General features: G+C 44.6%; 2 protein-coding genes across 5 annotated transcripts; both read right to left on the bottom strand.

Annotated features, from left to right (window-relative positions):
- Positions 1 to 240: 240 nt before the first annotated feature.
- On the bottom strand, positions 241 to 6,072 carry LOC136956190 (bile salt-activated lipase-like). The gene is made up of 11 exons (XM_067250056.1): positions 6,010 to 6,072; positions 4,680 to 4,827; positions 4,471 to 4,590; positions 4,170 to 4,367; positions 3,872 to 4,002; positions 2,639 to 2,746; positions 2,228 to 2,342; positions 1,893 to 2,079; positions 1,469 to 1,672; positions 878 to 1,087; positions 241 to 634 (listed from the first exon to the last, which is right to left on the bottom strand). The coding sequence occupies exons 1-11, from the start codon at positions 6,070 to 6,072 to the stop codon at positions 448 to 450; spliced, it is 1,671 nt and encodes a 556-aa protein (XP_067106157.1). The 3' UTR covers positions 241 to 447.
- A 675-nt stretch (positions 6,073 to 6,747) lies between these two features.
- gtf3c5 (general transcription factor IIIC, polypeptide 5) lies at positions 6,748 to 12,670 on the bottom strand. 4 transcript variants are annotated; one of them, XM_067250399.1, is made up of 11 exons: positions 12,361 to 12,670; positions 11,958 to 12,156; positions 11,601 to 11,796; positions 10,845 to 11,040; positions 10,529 to 10,633; positions 10,264 to 10,399; positions 9,880 to 9,960; positions 9,581 to 9,654; positions 8,641 to 8,723; positions 7,741 to 7,883; positions 6,748 to 7,002 (listed from the first exon to the last, which is right to left on the bottom strand). In XM_067250399.1, the coding sequence occupies exons 1-11, from the start codon at positions 12,577 to 12,579 to the stop codon at positions 6,845 to 6,847; spliced, it is 1,590 nt and encodes a 529-aa protein (XP_067106500.1). In that variant the 5' UTR covers positions 12,580 to 12,670; the 3' UTR covers positions 6,748 to 6,844. The 4 variants fall into 4 exon arrangements, with proteins under 4 accessions (XP_067106500.1, XP_067106502.1, XP_067106499.1 ...); XM_067250401.1 differs by having other exon boundaries at positions 10,264 to 10,378; XM_067250398.1 differs by having other exon boundaries at positions 10,845 to 11,043; positions 12,361 to 12,662.
- Between the last annotated feature and the right edge of the window lie 1,897 nt (positions 12,671 to 14,567).

Raw genomic sequence — 14,567 nt, 5'->3', positions numbered from 1 at the left:
GACAGATTTTCAAATCAAACATTTGTATGTGTGTTACAGTATAGTAGTTAACTGAAAGAAATATACTGTAATAGTTTTAGTTAGATACTTCCTTTGTCTTGTCAAGTTACCACTGTTGAAGAGAATCATGTAATTTAAAACCCAGAAATACACTCTGACAACTTAATAACAACACTACGAAAAGTCCGAAAAATTGACATTCACATCAAACTATTTATTTTGTATGTTGTGTTAGTTACATCATAGTTGATCTTCATGCCATGGATTGGCAAATACATGTAGCTTCAGAGGATGACGGCACAAATATAACAACCAAAGTAGGTAGCTTTTTAAACATCTTGATGCTTCGTCTGTTGGGCATTGAGGATGACCTCTGCACTCTGTGATCTACTCTGAGGTCTGGACTGTGGGGAGACTTTGGTATTAAGGATCTCTGCACTCTGTGATCTACTCTGAGGTCTGGACTGTGGGCAGGCGGGGGTAAATGCTGGACCACCAGTGGACATGGCGCATCCTCAACTTCTGCTTCACGTAGTTTCTATCCATCTTAGAGTGGATATCCAGATATTGGTGCCCAGTGCTGGTGAAAGCTGGCCAGGTCACTGGTACCTTGGACTCCCCCTTGCTGGGGTTTCTGAGAGAGTGAAAGGTAGAGTAGTATAATTAATGATAGAGATCATGAGGCAGGCATGTCAAAGCATAAGAATCACAATTGTGAGGATGTTGTTTAATTTGCACAACTTCTCTAAAGGATGTGGGCTGTTGGGATAATACTGCATGGAATTGAAAATGGTAAACTAGTAGTGCTAATTGTAAAAGCAACGGATTGCATATCTCACTGTGCACTGTTGAGTGGCAAATGAAGGCAGGGCTTTACCCGGTCTGGGCGAAGTTAGTCCAGTAGGCGATCATGTATCTGGATAAGTCGCGGTATCTGGGCCAATATCCGAGAGGCGTTGTGAAGGGCTTGCCGAACACGTACTGCAGGTCATCAGCGTGGTCTGCCCCCATCCAGCTTGGGTAAGGTTTTCCCAGGCCAGCCATACGGCTGGGCTCAGAGAGCATGTAGGAGTAGGTGCGAGCAGTCCTGCAGGAGGGCAGGGAGAGAGGGGGGGAACACAGCATGGGAAGGGATGGAATAACAGCGGAGTAGAGGCAGGAAAGGGAGGTTCGACGAGAATCTGAAGATCTGATTCCGCAAACGCTATCATTGAGTTTCTCATCAATTCCTCTGAAATGCACTCGCTGGAGGATCTGAGTAAATTAGATTAAGAGTGACTGAGCCTTTTGGGCAGCCCTTGGCCTCACTTGGCTCTGGAAACGTTATGGGGAAATAAAAAAAAAGGAGATATGAAATTACTTATTAAATACACTTAGAGGCTTTATAGAGCTGGGATATTAGGGAATTCAAATGCATTTAAAGGCTGTATAGTAAATAAGGTAAACTGTAAAAATGTCTGGGTCTCACTTGGCATTGGAGGCGTGCAGGTAGAGAGCCACCTGGGTAGGCACCACGAAGATGTAGTCTGTCTCGATTTCCACCACGGCCCTCTTGATCGACTCCCTGCTGGGCTTGTTGCCCCAGTTCATGCTGTACAGGTTGAAAGCACTGTCCACAGCAGCCTGTCCCTTCTCCTTAGTGAGGGCACCCAGGAGGGTCTTCACATCCTCCCTGGAAGCACAGGAGAGAATTTCCAGATTTTGTATCACACCTAATAACCAAATCCCATTTCCACTTTATTCATCTGTACTGACATTCTGGCTGGCCAAACCCAACAGATCTCTCACACTGGTGTCTCCTGCAAGGGCTGGTTGACGGTCGTTCACATCCTTTCTGCAAAGCTATAGTAGAAGGAGGAGATACCAGGAACAATCATCACAGTGCCACTTACACAGGGGTGTCCTGCAGGGGCTGGTTGATGGAGCCGATGTCCATGCCAGCAAAGAGGTGACCATCCATGTCGTTGACCCCACCAATGTAATCAATATCGGCAGCATTGTGGAACAGGTTGGCTGGATCATCAGGGAGGAAGTCTCCGTCTATCACTCCTGCGAGGGCCAGGTTGTGCACAATGGGTGCTGTCGGAGGAAGAGAGTTAAACTTTCATCAGATGCTGCCAGACTAAGCAGAGTCATGTGGAAACACAAGCAAAGGGAAGTGTTTTGACAAGATAAATTGATTGGAAAAAAAATAAATAATCCGCGTTATTCCTCGATGAATACTAACCAGAGGCAGATCCTTTCAAGCCTAAGGAGCCTGCAAGGGTGAGGGTGGCAGCGTCAGTCATCTTCAGGCAAGCCATCATCGTGTCATCAGTTGGGCAGTTCACCTTTGTAGCAATCTGGTGAGACATTTACATTTAGTCATTTAGCAGACGCTCTTATCCAGAGCGACTTACAGTAAGTACAGGGACATTCCCCCGAGGCAAGTAGGCTGAAGTGCCTTGCCCAAGGACGCAACGTCATTTTACATGGCCGGGAATCAAACTGGCAACCTTCAGATTACTAGCCCGATTCCCTAACAGCTCAGCCACCTTGTCTCCCTGAGACAAGCAATGCGAAAGCAGTTGAACATCAGACCTTATAATGAGACCTTATAATTCAGGCAGACCGGGATGAAGGAAATCCCATTACGTACCTCGACTGCCAGAGCACGAGGGTTCCTGTTGACAGCCCAGGGACAGACGGCAACTCCACTCTGGCTGATGACCCTTTTGAACAGACCCTTGTTGTGTGGAGTCAACATCTAGCAAAGGAAACATTCTATGTAAGGCAGCCATTCCCTCTTTTCCACTTTGCGGCCCACATTCATAGCTCAAATATTTTTTGACGCCCCAACACATCCGTTCACTTCATTTGCGCTTATCACACATGCTTAACAACACCACGGGAGACAAACAGTTCGCTTTCACGGCAACATTTATTAGAGCGATCGAAGAAGACAAAGTGTCTATCAGCGCCACAGTAAGCACACATTGTAAAGATGTATTCTGCGTAACTGCCACCATTCCTGTAGTTCCATAGAACAATAGCAAACTGCTATATTGGCTACATGCACAGGACAGGGAAAACATTTGGTCAGGTCTATACTGTAGCTTTCGGTGAAGTCAGAAACGTGACTTGTAATGACCAAAACAGGGTGTTAACCCTTAGCTAGGCCTATTTGCTCTCTTAAACTTACACTCAGATTGTGGGGGCAGCTGTGGTTTAGGGGCGGCTGTGGCTTAGAGTTGCCTGTGGCTCAGGGGGTAGAGAGGGTTGTCTGTTAATCGCAAGGTTGGTGACAGACCAATTATTTATGTGTTAACATTAACGACTAGCATGCAAGCTGACAATCAGATAATGTAGCCAAAAATTGTTAGCCAGCTAGCTTAGGTAAAAACATAGACTCCTATGTACATCGTTGATTGTCATTTTGGGAAGGCAACCTGAACTCCTTAACAGAACTGCATTTTGTGTATGAGAACTAACATAACTGCTCGCTACCGGAAGTTGTCGATCCGGCTTGAGCAATATGAGGAAGTGATGCGTGCATAGTGAATTGAAGTGGGAGTATGCAAGTTACAGCAGAAATGTCAGTTCAGCCACCGTCAACGTGCTCACCGTAACTATTGGTGTTTCGGTCATGATGAACTAAAGGCTAAATTTAATTTAAAAAAAGGGAAAGAATGTTCATAATCATTTACCAACAGTATGTATAAATATTTTGATATTTATTCATTTTTTATATTGTTTTCTTTGGTTGAGCGGCCCACCTGTATTACGCTAGCGGACCACAGATTGGGAATTGATGTAAGGATTTCATCAATGTTAATATGATCAGTAACACTCAGGTGTACAACACAATGATATGTCAGTTGAAGCTCCATACCTGGAAGCTGACACTAGCTCCACCGGCAGATTCTCCAAAGAGGGTGATGTTGTCGGGGTCTCCTCCAAAGTTACGGATGTTCCTGTGCACCCAAGAAATGGCAGCATGCTGGTCCCACAGCCCATAGTTCCCTGTCGGTAGACAGACATCTCTGTGGTTAAAACGACATTGTTGTTCACATAGGACGCTTAAACTCCACACAGGAAACCCTACCCAGCATACTGGATTACGTTTTTAAAAGAGAAACGACTAAAATTAATGTCCCGAAGCTAAGGAAGCTCCGTCTGAAAACACATACCAGGTCCGCTGGCGTCTCCAGAGCTGAGGAACCCGAGAGTACCCACTCGGTAGGCCACAGTCACCACGATAACGTTGCCCCTGTCTGCAATCTCTCTTCCGTCATAGAGGAAGTTGTCCAGGAAGTTAGCACCCATGGATCCACCAACCAGGAAGCCACCTCCATAGATCCACACCATGACTGGCAGATCAGTGGAAACTAGCAAGATAGAACAAATACAGCAATCAGTTCAGCCATAAATGTTTTACACAACAATTATATCATAACCACAATTCAAAGCTGTGTATGTCACTGTGATTACCTGAACGTCCATGAGGAACCCATATGTTCAGGTAGAGACAATTCTCACTGCCGCGGGTTTCAGTTTGCATCAGATTCACCTGAAGACACCTGGGCATGAACTCAGTTGCCTTGAGAATGCCTGCAGAGAGGCACAGGGAGTGGCATTCAGACGCCATCTTGTTAAATCTGCATGACTGAATATTGAGTAGTACTGATCTTTCTACCCACCGTCCCAGCCTGGGTGACGTTTTGGCTTCTCAAACCTCCCAGGTTGATCGGCAAAGGGTATTCCTCTGAACTCGTCCACCCAGCGAAACAGTCCAACGTCAAGGCTCTTCCCCTTTACCATGCCTCCCTCTGTATACACCACGCCCAGCTGCACGTATATAATAATAAAGGTATATAAAGGGTCAGGTGAGACTTTAAAGATATGCATAACCCATAGTATGTGAATGTTTTGTTTTGAATCAACAGTATCATATAGAGAGTAGGGGTTTTCGTTTGAGAGGTGTTATATATATATATATATATATATATATATATATATATATATATATATATATATATATATATATAAACTTTATTACAGGCTCAATGCCCACATGGTAAAAAATAATACATACAAACAATTCATTACATAGAAATATACAAGGCAAGAAGGGCTAAAAAAGGCACTCATGCCAGTGTTCCCAGATCTTAGATGTGTACTTGACAGAGCTGCGGCCAGGGTCTGTCATCAGATCAATTATAAAATTTGTAGAGCGGTCCAGCTGACTCATAAACTTAAAAGTAAGGTTCCTCAGCAAGGCCATGAAGGTGGTTAGACCCACATTACAGAACAGCTCACTGGCTCTAGTACTGCTGGGTTTCTTCAGGAGTATTCTAAGACGGTCATTATAGGCTACTTTCTATTTACGCAAGCTCTCCTTCTTGTTATTCACCCAGAGTGGAGTTGTATAGAGAGGGAACAACTGATTGGTTCACACTGTTCCAGCACCTCACTGACAAAGGAATCCAAAACTCCCAGTGGGTAAAAGATGGTGACTTTGCCACATCTTCGCCATTTTGTTTTATTCTGTGAGACATTATATCTTATTTTCTTACTGACTGAATTCACTTTTTAACAATGAAAAGACTAATACCTACTATGAATGTAAAACTATGTATGAACTGCAGGAAGCAGTTAAAAAACTCTGCCGAGCAAATACTGTTAACTCAAAGCACATCATTTAATGTGTGTGAATTATCAGGTGGTTATTACATATTACTATTTATAATACATTTATATAAATCACCCAAGTATTATAACTTGAACAGATCATTTAAAATAACAGTAAAATAACAGAATAAAAGTATTTTCAAAGATTCTTTCTGTTCCTCCGTCACGATAGAAAAGGTGGGTGTATGTATGTGTGAACTATGTATAAACATTGAACAACTGCACAATTGGTCTGTGGCTGTGTTTGTGTATCAAGATGTAGGATTGACGATCATAAATACTTTGTTTCTCTATTCCAATCAAATCAGCCATTTTAAGAAAATCAGGATGACCACTCACCGAGGCCGCTGAGGCGGTCCCAAGGAAAAGAGCGACAGTAACCAAAATCCCAAAAGTGTCCATGACGACCACCCAGAAACTTCCAGTAGGGAAGAGGTGTCTCTACAGGCTTATATATACATTAGCCACCTCCTATAGGACCAATCTGGATAGGCTTTACGTAACAACCAGCCTGTTGTCACCATATGTCTCTTTCCCTTCCCTCATGTGAAGGTTGAATTTTCTGAACTGGCTCCATTTTACCATGGTACTATGGTTTGCATGTTTACGTCAAGGGGAAATGTTATGATACAATCAAATAAGGTATAAATAAGGTAATGTTGTGTAAAATGCCCTATAAAATAGGTTTGCTAAAAGGCAATCTATTTTAAAGCAAGTAGAAAACCACAGGATGAAATAGTATGTAGTTAGGCCTCAGAATGATCTCCCACCTCACTTCCCAGTGTCCCCTGATCTGCCAATCACGGCACGGCACAGAAGAGGTCGCTTCCTGGTTGGTGGATCCCATGGGTGTGAACTACTTGTATAAAGGAGATAACATTTTTGCTGACCACCGCACACGTCAGTCTTAGGTGTGTGGAATAATAAGTTGGGCCAGAATGACATGCTCTGAACTCACACGGTACCCGTTCAGGATACAGGTCTGTGTCTTGCAGTAATAAACAATTTACTTGAATTTTGTACCTATAATTCATAAAGTAAAAAGGCTTTCACACTTTCTTTTTTTTTTTTTTTACTTTTATTTAGTTTAATGTAAAAAAAAAAAAGAAGGTTGACACAACAGTCATATTTCAAAGAGAGTACAAAATACTTAAATGTGCACCGTCATCCCCCCTCACATATAATCAAGCATCTCTGTCACCATCTCGTTGTCACTTCCCTCAGACGGATGGTATTCCTCCTCCTCATCTCCATCCTCTTCCTCCTCATCGTCGCTCTCTGTTGCTCTCCGTTGAGCCACGGAGCGTTTGGGTCTCTGAGGGCCTTTTGCAACTGGAGAAACAGAACGATATGAGTACATCAAGAATAACTAGGACATCACTTATTACATGTACAATGCAACGGTTGTACCAAAGACCATAATGTAGATTAAATACTATAGAAAAACAACAAACACACAATCCGTCCAATGTCTCCCTGTCTGCTGCTCTGTTGCTTCTGTTGCCAGGACGACAGGCAGGGGGAGGAGCCGTGATGGCTACAGAGGGAGACTCTAGAGGACTAGCCACTTTCACCGAAAACCAATTGTTGGTTGTGATAATATTCAGTGAACTTTCTGTTAAATATAAAATATATCAGTGATACGACCAAATGACAGTTCTCTCTTTGTGCTGACCAAAGCAGGAAAAAGCAGGAAAAAGTTTTATCAAGAGTTTCTGGTTAATGTACGACCCGTGGACAACAAAGATGCGAGACAGTTTGATCCGACAGTGGGGCTCTGGGTTTGGCTGGGAGTCAGGTGGCTGAGCGGTGAGTCAGGTGGCTGAGCGGTGAGTCAGGTGAGTCAGGTGGCTGAGCAGTGAGTCAGGTGGCTGAGCGGTGAGGGAATCGGGCTAGTAATCCGAAGGTTGCCAGTTCGATTCCCGGTCATGCCAACTGACGTTGTGTCCTTGGGCAAGACACTTCACCCTACTTGCCTCGGGGGAATGTCCCTGTACTTACTGTAAGTCGCTCTGGATAAGAGCGTCTGCTAAATGACTAAATGTAATGGTGTGAGAGTGGCTCTCTCACCCGGTCTCTGGTCCCGGACAGCCTGCTTGATCAGGGAGGACATGATGTTCCTGAGGTCGTCGGTGGTGCGAGGCATGCACCAACCGTCCCTCTCGTCGCACGTCTCTTCCTTGCCGTCGTTACGTTGGATCACCTTCCTGATTCTGAGCAGGGACAAACACATCACATCACCTTCCTGTTTCTGAACAGGGACAAACACATCACCTTCCTGATTCTGAGCAGGGACAAACACATCACCTTCCTGATTCTGAGCAGGGACAAACACATCACATCACCTTCCTGTTTCTGAACAGGGACAAACACATTACCTTCCTGATTCTGAACAGGGACAAACACATCACCTTCCTGATTCTGAGCAGGGACAAACACATCACCTTCCTGATTCTGAACAGGGACAAACACATCACCTTCCTGATTCTGAACAGGGACAAACACATCACCTTCCTGATTCTGAGCAGGGACAAACACATCACCTTCCTGATTCTGAACAGGGACAAACACATCACCTTCCTGATTCTGAACAGGGACAAACACATCACCTTCCTGATTCTGAGCAGGGACAAACACATCACCTTCCTGATTCTGAACAGGGACAAACACATCACCTTCCTGATTCTGAGCAGGGACAAACACATCACCTTCCTGATTCTGAACAGGGACAAACACATCACCTTCCTGATTCTGAACAGGGACAAACACATCACCTTCCTGATTCTGAGCAGGGACAAACACATCACCTTCCTGATTCTGAACAGGGACAAACACATCACCTTCCTGATTCTGAACAGGGACAAACACATCACCTTACTAATTTCCTTGAAATATCGCCAGTCAGAAAGTAATTTACGGTTTATGCACGAGAGAGATGCTATATGTGTATATACATAACAAAGTTCATACTTCTCCACATTCAGGTCACAGAGCTGGTAAAACATTTGCCTGTAGGGGGGCAGGGTCCCTTCTTTGAATACGTAGGACGATTCCTGGACAAAAGGCAGACATCAGTGGCAGCTCAGCATCTGGTGATATGTAAAGTCTACACAGTGTGTGTCTGGCATGAGCTCCCACAGTGAGGTTAAGAGTACAGGACACCCCAGTGTTTCCCCTACCATTATATTAGGGGGGCGCCCCACCCCCCCAACGGCACCCCCCCCCTGGAAGGTCAAGTTAATAATAATTTATTTGTCAAAATATTTTTTTATTTTTTTATATAGTTTCCTATAAAACAGGTCTATAACTTGCTCTTTTATTAAATAAACTAAATGGCCTTATGTTATTTATCTTATTTACACGACGGCATGTCATTTCTGTCTCTACATGGTCGGGCGACCATGTCTCTACATGGTCGACCCCATAGATATATATAAAGACTAGATGTCTCACGGCGGAGTCTAGAACGTCCACACATGGTGGTTATCTTGCTACAGTCAACTCGCTCACCCATAACATTGTGTTGGTGCTACATGTACTTTTTAAATGAGCATAACTTGCTCAATTTTCAACCGGTTTGGTTTGTTATCAACGTCAGAGATGTCGTTATGCCATTGCATACTTCTATTCTATTTGTAAAAAAATAACATAATTATTCATAAGTATGGAGTGGCAAAACGACATCTCTGACGTTGATAACAAACCAAACCGTTTAAAAATCGGTTGAAAATTGAGCAAGTTATGGTCATTTAAAAAGTACATGTAGCACCAACACAATGTTATGGGTGAGCGAGTTGACTGTAGCAAGATGGCCGCCATGTGCGGACGTTCTAGACTCCGTTGTCCGGCAATGCGGACGAGACATCTACCCTTTATATATATCTATGGTCGACCCCCCCACTGCACCCACCTGCAGCTGATACTGAGGGAGCCTGCTGGAGGAGGGCTTCTGACTGAGTTCCATCACGTTCACTGGCTGGGGAACTGGCGGGAAAGCACAATCACTTATCGGTAGATTCAAACATTCACACTACAAAAACAGTTTAAAAAAAAGGGAGGATTTTAGAATGTGTGGGTCCTATAGGTGGTCAGACCACTAGGAAACAGCCAAGTGGAGCAGAACTAAGATTTCTGATGTAGTTGTACTCCTAACAAATGGCAAACACATTTAAATTTAAACTTTAAACAAACAGGGCTGGAGTCTCTGACCTGCTTTGTTGAACGTGTTAGGAAGAGTGTAGTTGAGAGTGCTTCTCTTGGGTTTCACCGGGATTTCATTCACAGAATATCCTGAACACAACCACAGAAGAAAACAGATGTTTAACCTACATGAAAACCTAATTAATATCAACATATTGATACAGGTGGGATATTTAGAGGTTTGTGAGCAGTATTTGGGCTGGTTGTTGCCCCTAGCAGCTGGCCTTGGAATAAGTCTTGTGTCGGTACACTTGTGCCAGTGTCAAAGTGCGCTCCAGTTGGACGAAACATAAAAAAATAAAAGAGAATCCAGTAGAGATGGGCAGTTCCACCCTTGACCCAGTGGACACCCAGGCCACAACCTGCTAGACTCAACCTCTTGCCAGTCCTCACCATGCTTACTACTGCAGCGGATCCTGAAGTCCAGCACCTGGTACTTCTTGGCTTCAGGGATCTTGCGGGGGTCATAACCCAGCCTCACCCACAAACTCCTCCAGGGACCTGTGACCTGGGAGTCAACACAGCTCGCCTTACAAACAGGGAGAAACCTTGTTCAGCTCCAGCTCACTCGCTCACTTCCTGGTGAGGAATCCCTTTCTGATGACCGGATCATTTCATTGAACTTGATTGATTCTGAACCTATGGATGGTTTACTCACCATGTAGTAGGCCAATACAGGCAGGAGCTGCTTTAGCTTCTCAGGGTGGATGTCTAGATTGGCCTTGACGGCGTTCCTGGACCAGATGGGACGTTTCTCAAACAACTATTGCCAGTTTGGTTTTGGATAAGATAAGAAGAGTGGGAAAACTTCAGCAGTGTGTGTTTGTGTGTGTACAATTACATAACATGTGTTTCCTTTGGCACATCCCTTGCACCTTGAACTGAAATTCCATATCTCAATTCACCAGAAAAGGTTGCACATTAGACATGGGGTAAAGGAGCAAGTTGGACACATCAGTCAAACACAAACTGACCTTCTTCAAGTCCTCCTCTGCCTTCCGGTCGCTCGGGTTCTGACAGATCCGATCCCAGTTGGCCCGTGCTGCCTCCACTGGCTCCAAGGGCACTTCGCCATCGTCAAAAGAGATAAAGATGGCGTTGTGAGGCCGACGGGCACGATTCAGACCAATCAGATTCTCCCTGGAGAACACTGGCTGAGAGAACCCTAATCTGCTGAGCGACAAAGAAACACCAAGGTTCACTCACTCACTTCACATCTTGTTCTTCCGCTGTTTTGCTTTAGAAAAAAAAGGTTCAATGTCTTGCTCAAGGACACATTGACACATGGTCAGGAGGAGTTGGGGATCGAACCACGATTGGTGGATGACCTTTCCTACCCCCTGAGCTACGGCCAGCTCAATTAGACATATATGGTGCCACCTATTGGAGCAGCACAGTATTACTGTACCAGGCACCAAAACCGTATTACATCGACACTCATTGGAAGTCCTTAAGCACACTTTTCCCCCTTGGCCATCTTGAGAGAGTGATTGTCAGTTGGCTGAGCGGTGAGGGAGTCGGGCTAGTAATCCGAAGGTTGCCAGTTCGATTCCCGGTCATGCCAACTGACGTTGTGTCCTTGGGCAAGGCACTTCACCCTACTTGCCTCGGGGGAATGTCACTGTACTTACTGTAAGTCGCTCTGGATAAGAGCGTCTGCTAAATGACTAAATGTAATGTAAATGTAAATTGTGGTGCCTCCCCCTGGCCCGGAGGTCTCTCACACTCACTTGTGATGGGTGTCGGGCCGGTAGCAGTAATCCACAGGGTTGTCCACACGAGAAAAGATGGCTGGAGGCAGGAAATGCGGCACATCCTGCTCAAAGTACTCCTGATTCTCAGGTTTACGTAGAAGTATTGTGTTGTACAAGGATGTCTGTTTGCCTCGATCTGAATGCACAGCCAGATACTGGAAGTCTGCCATACCTGCAACGGATATACCTGTTATAGATGTTCAGAAAGACACTGGCCTGCAACAAAACACATGTTGTAACTGTAACATCAGAATAAAATTGGCCTGCAACAACATGCATTGAAAACAACAGCCTTGGCTGGTGGAAATACATAAGGGTTAGAGAAAACTGAACCTTGAAATTTGTATGTGGTTCCTATGACACCCTGTAGCTCCATGTTGATTCGAACGTCGTCGGGTTTCCCTTTGCGAACCCGTTTCCGCACTTTCAGAAGGAAGCTGGTGGCGGTAAAGCGGTTGCCGCAAAGGCAGTGACAGAAAGGGTCCCGTGGTCGAAAGCACAGCTCTAGTCTTCTGTTGGGGTCACTATAGGTCTGAGAGAGAAAAAAGGGTGCTAACTGTTAACAAAGAGGTGACAGCATGTAGCTGATGTAGTTATTTTAGCTATGTATCGTGATACAGTGAAGACGAAGTGACTGTACTGATCTGTTTTTTGTATTGAACCCTATTTGTATTACAAAAACGTTAATATTTATGCTTTAAATTCTATTGTTCTTGTGCATAAAAAAAATATTTACCTTGGACACTGCTTTCTCGCCCCCAACCGTTTCCAACATCATGTCGACACTCCTGATGATGCCTGGATATTCCACAGAGACTAGTTTACTGTCCGAAGGAACTATAAAAGTCTCTGAGCTACCGGGTACTTCCTCACCCAAATCCTTAGACTCTTGTTGGCTCGTGTTAGTGATCTCTTTCAAAGTGAAATTTCGATTAAAGTCTTTTGAATTTGCCATTTTACTTTCAGTCAGATACCGTAAATATTTTCTGCAGAAAATGAGCTAGCTGGCTAATTATCTCCATAATCGGAAAACTGCGCGTTCAGAGGTGAATGGTATTGCGATTGAAAAATAAGTCCGGATAGTACCCAACGATGTATTCATTTGGTTCCGCGCAATCCTTGTTCCATGTCAGCCTGTATCCTCGCTTACCTAAAATCTAGTTTTAGTTAAAGTTACGTACAGTACGCGATGTTGCGGGAAAGAATAATGTAGGCTAGTGTTTTTTTTTCTCTTTTAGTTTTAGGCATTTTGCGGCGTTAAGGTGGGAATGAATGGGGCACCACGACTGAAATGTTTATACAGTCTATCCACAAAGCGGCAATAGAGAGTCAAACAATGTTACAGGAAGTATTATTTTTGCAGTTGGGCCAGTCAGATGCCTTCCCCGTATTTAGAGGCCTAAATTTACATAACTGTCGGCAGGAGGTATGAGAAACCAATCACATCGTCTTTAGAAAAGACTAGGCTACTCATGCAACAATAAGTATAATCATTGGCATTAGCAGCGAAACGTGATTCAAGATAAGACACAAAATATTAAGGCAGGGCTGCCAACTTTCCAAAAAACCTTGGAGTGAGATTTGGTGGGGCCAAAGCATCATTTCTCAAATGTATTTCCGTCAGGGTTTCAGGCTACCTTATTTGCTAAAGGAGTCGTCAGCTTCTTGAGTCTCGTGGATGGGGTTGTCATCCCCTTGATGCAATAAGTCAACAGACAGTCAAGCCCTCAGAGGAAGAGATTCCTCAAGTGTAGTTACAGGTTGCTACATATTCTTTGTGAACTGAAAGATAAACTAAGGTACTCAGTTTATATTTTATTGCTCTCTGCTGACATTGTAAAAGATGTACTGCAGGGGAAACTCATTTGGTTACTCTTCAATCATACTTTAGCATATTTCACGTGACAGCTGTTTCTAGCCGGTAGAACCACAGTTGAATGCTTTTCAAGAACACAGACAGATAAGGTGTTAGTACTTCCTGTGTCGTGTTATGAAGTTCTGTGCTTTGTGGGAGTTGAGGAAACCAATGGAGGGCATGACAGTAGTGACAATCTGTCATGTGCTGTGGGGAAGGTGTCACGGACAATGAGATAGGCCTACTTCTCTCTCTCTCTCTCTCTCTCTCTCTCTCTCTCTCTCTCTCTCTCTCTCTCTCTCTCTCTCTCTCTCTCTCTCTCTCTCTCTCTCTCTCTCTCTCTCTCTCTCTGTCCCTCTCTCTCTCTGTCTCTCTCTCTCTGTCCCTCTTTCCATATATCTCCCACCCTCCCTCCCTCTCTTTCTCTACCTCTCTCTTTCTCTCCCCCTTCTCTCCCTCTTTCCATATATCTACCTCCCTCCCTCTCTCTTTCTCAACCTCTCTCTCTCTCTTTCTCTCCCTCTCTCTCTCTGCGTGCAGTGGAGCCCTGTGTTCTGAGATTACGTCTGTGTTGGGCGCTATCTCTTTGGGAGGCCTGTCCACTCCTCCCTGACTTGTCACTGGCGTGTTCCAACCGTCACAGCGTGGGGCGGCCATGATAAGGCTATCGCACACGCTGTACAGTTCCCTCGGCCACTCACGGCCTTCTGGCCCCAGATTTCACCCCCCCCCCCACGTCTCTCTCACTGCCCCTCTTATTTTTCACTCTTGTATCGTGTAAACTTACATCCATTGTCATCGTCCTCATTCTATTTATATCTTTCTTTTCTACTTCCTTTCTACTTCCTCTTTCTGTGAGTCAATGTACCTCAAAGCCGCCTTGGCCTATGCCAGCTGATTGTTTGTCGGTTGGAGACATGGCCATATGTGGATGATGGATAGCTTCAGGACTGTGACTAAGAAAACTGCTGTCACACCAGAGTCTGTCCACTGGCGCTGTCACTGTCAATCAAGTGGTATCACCACCCAACTGCTCTCATATGGGATTGGAGACTCACTTCCTGTGTCCAAGCTTCAGACTAGCAAGA

Source organism: Osmerus mordax, chromosome 14 (genome assembly GCF_038355195.1).
Source record: "Osmerus mordax isolate fOsmMor3 chromosome 14, fOsmMor3.pri, whole genome shotgun sequence".
NCBI classification, from domain to species: domain Eukaryota; kingdom Metazoa; phylum Chordata; class Actinopteri; order Osmeriformes; family Osmeridae; genus Osmerus; species Osmerus mordax.
This window is presented reverse-complemented; position numbering and strand designations above follow the sequence as displayed.

Excerpts from the sequence above, each read along its gene's own strand:
- gtf3c5 (XM_067250398.1), bottom strand. The coding sequence starts at position 12,579 with ATGGCAAATTCAAAAGACTTTAATCGAAATTTCACTTTGAAAGAGATC. Across the intron at positions 9,655-9,879 it reads TAACACGTTCAACAAAGCAG|TTCCCCAGCCAGTGAACGTG; the intron begins GTCAGAGACTCC and ends CTTTCCCGCCAG. Across the intron at positions 7,003-7,740 it reads TGTCCGGGACCAGAGACCGG|TTGCAAAAGGCCCTCAGAGA; the intron begins GTGAGAGAGCCA and ends CTGTTTCTCCAG.
- LOC136956190 (XM_067250056.1), bottom strand. The coding sequence starts at position 6,072 with ATGGACACTTTTGGGATTTTGGTTACTGTCGCTCTTTTCCTTGGGACC. Across the intron at positions 4,368-4,470 it reads GGTTCCTCATGGACGTTCAG|TTTCCACTGATCTGCCAGTC; the intron begins GTAATCACAGTG and ends CTATCTTGCTAG. Across the intron at positions 1,088-1,468 it reads CTGCACGCCTCCAATGCCAA|GACTGCTCGCACCTACTCCT; the intron begins GTGAGACCCAGA and ends GCCCTCCTGCAG.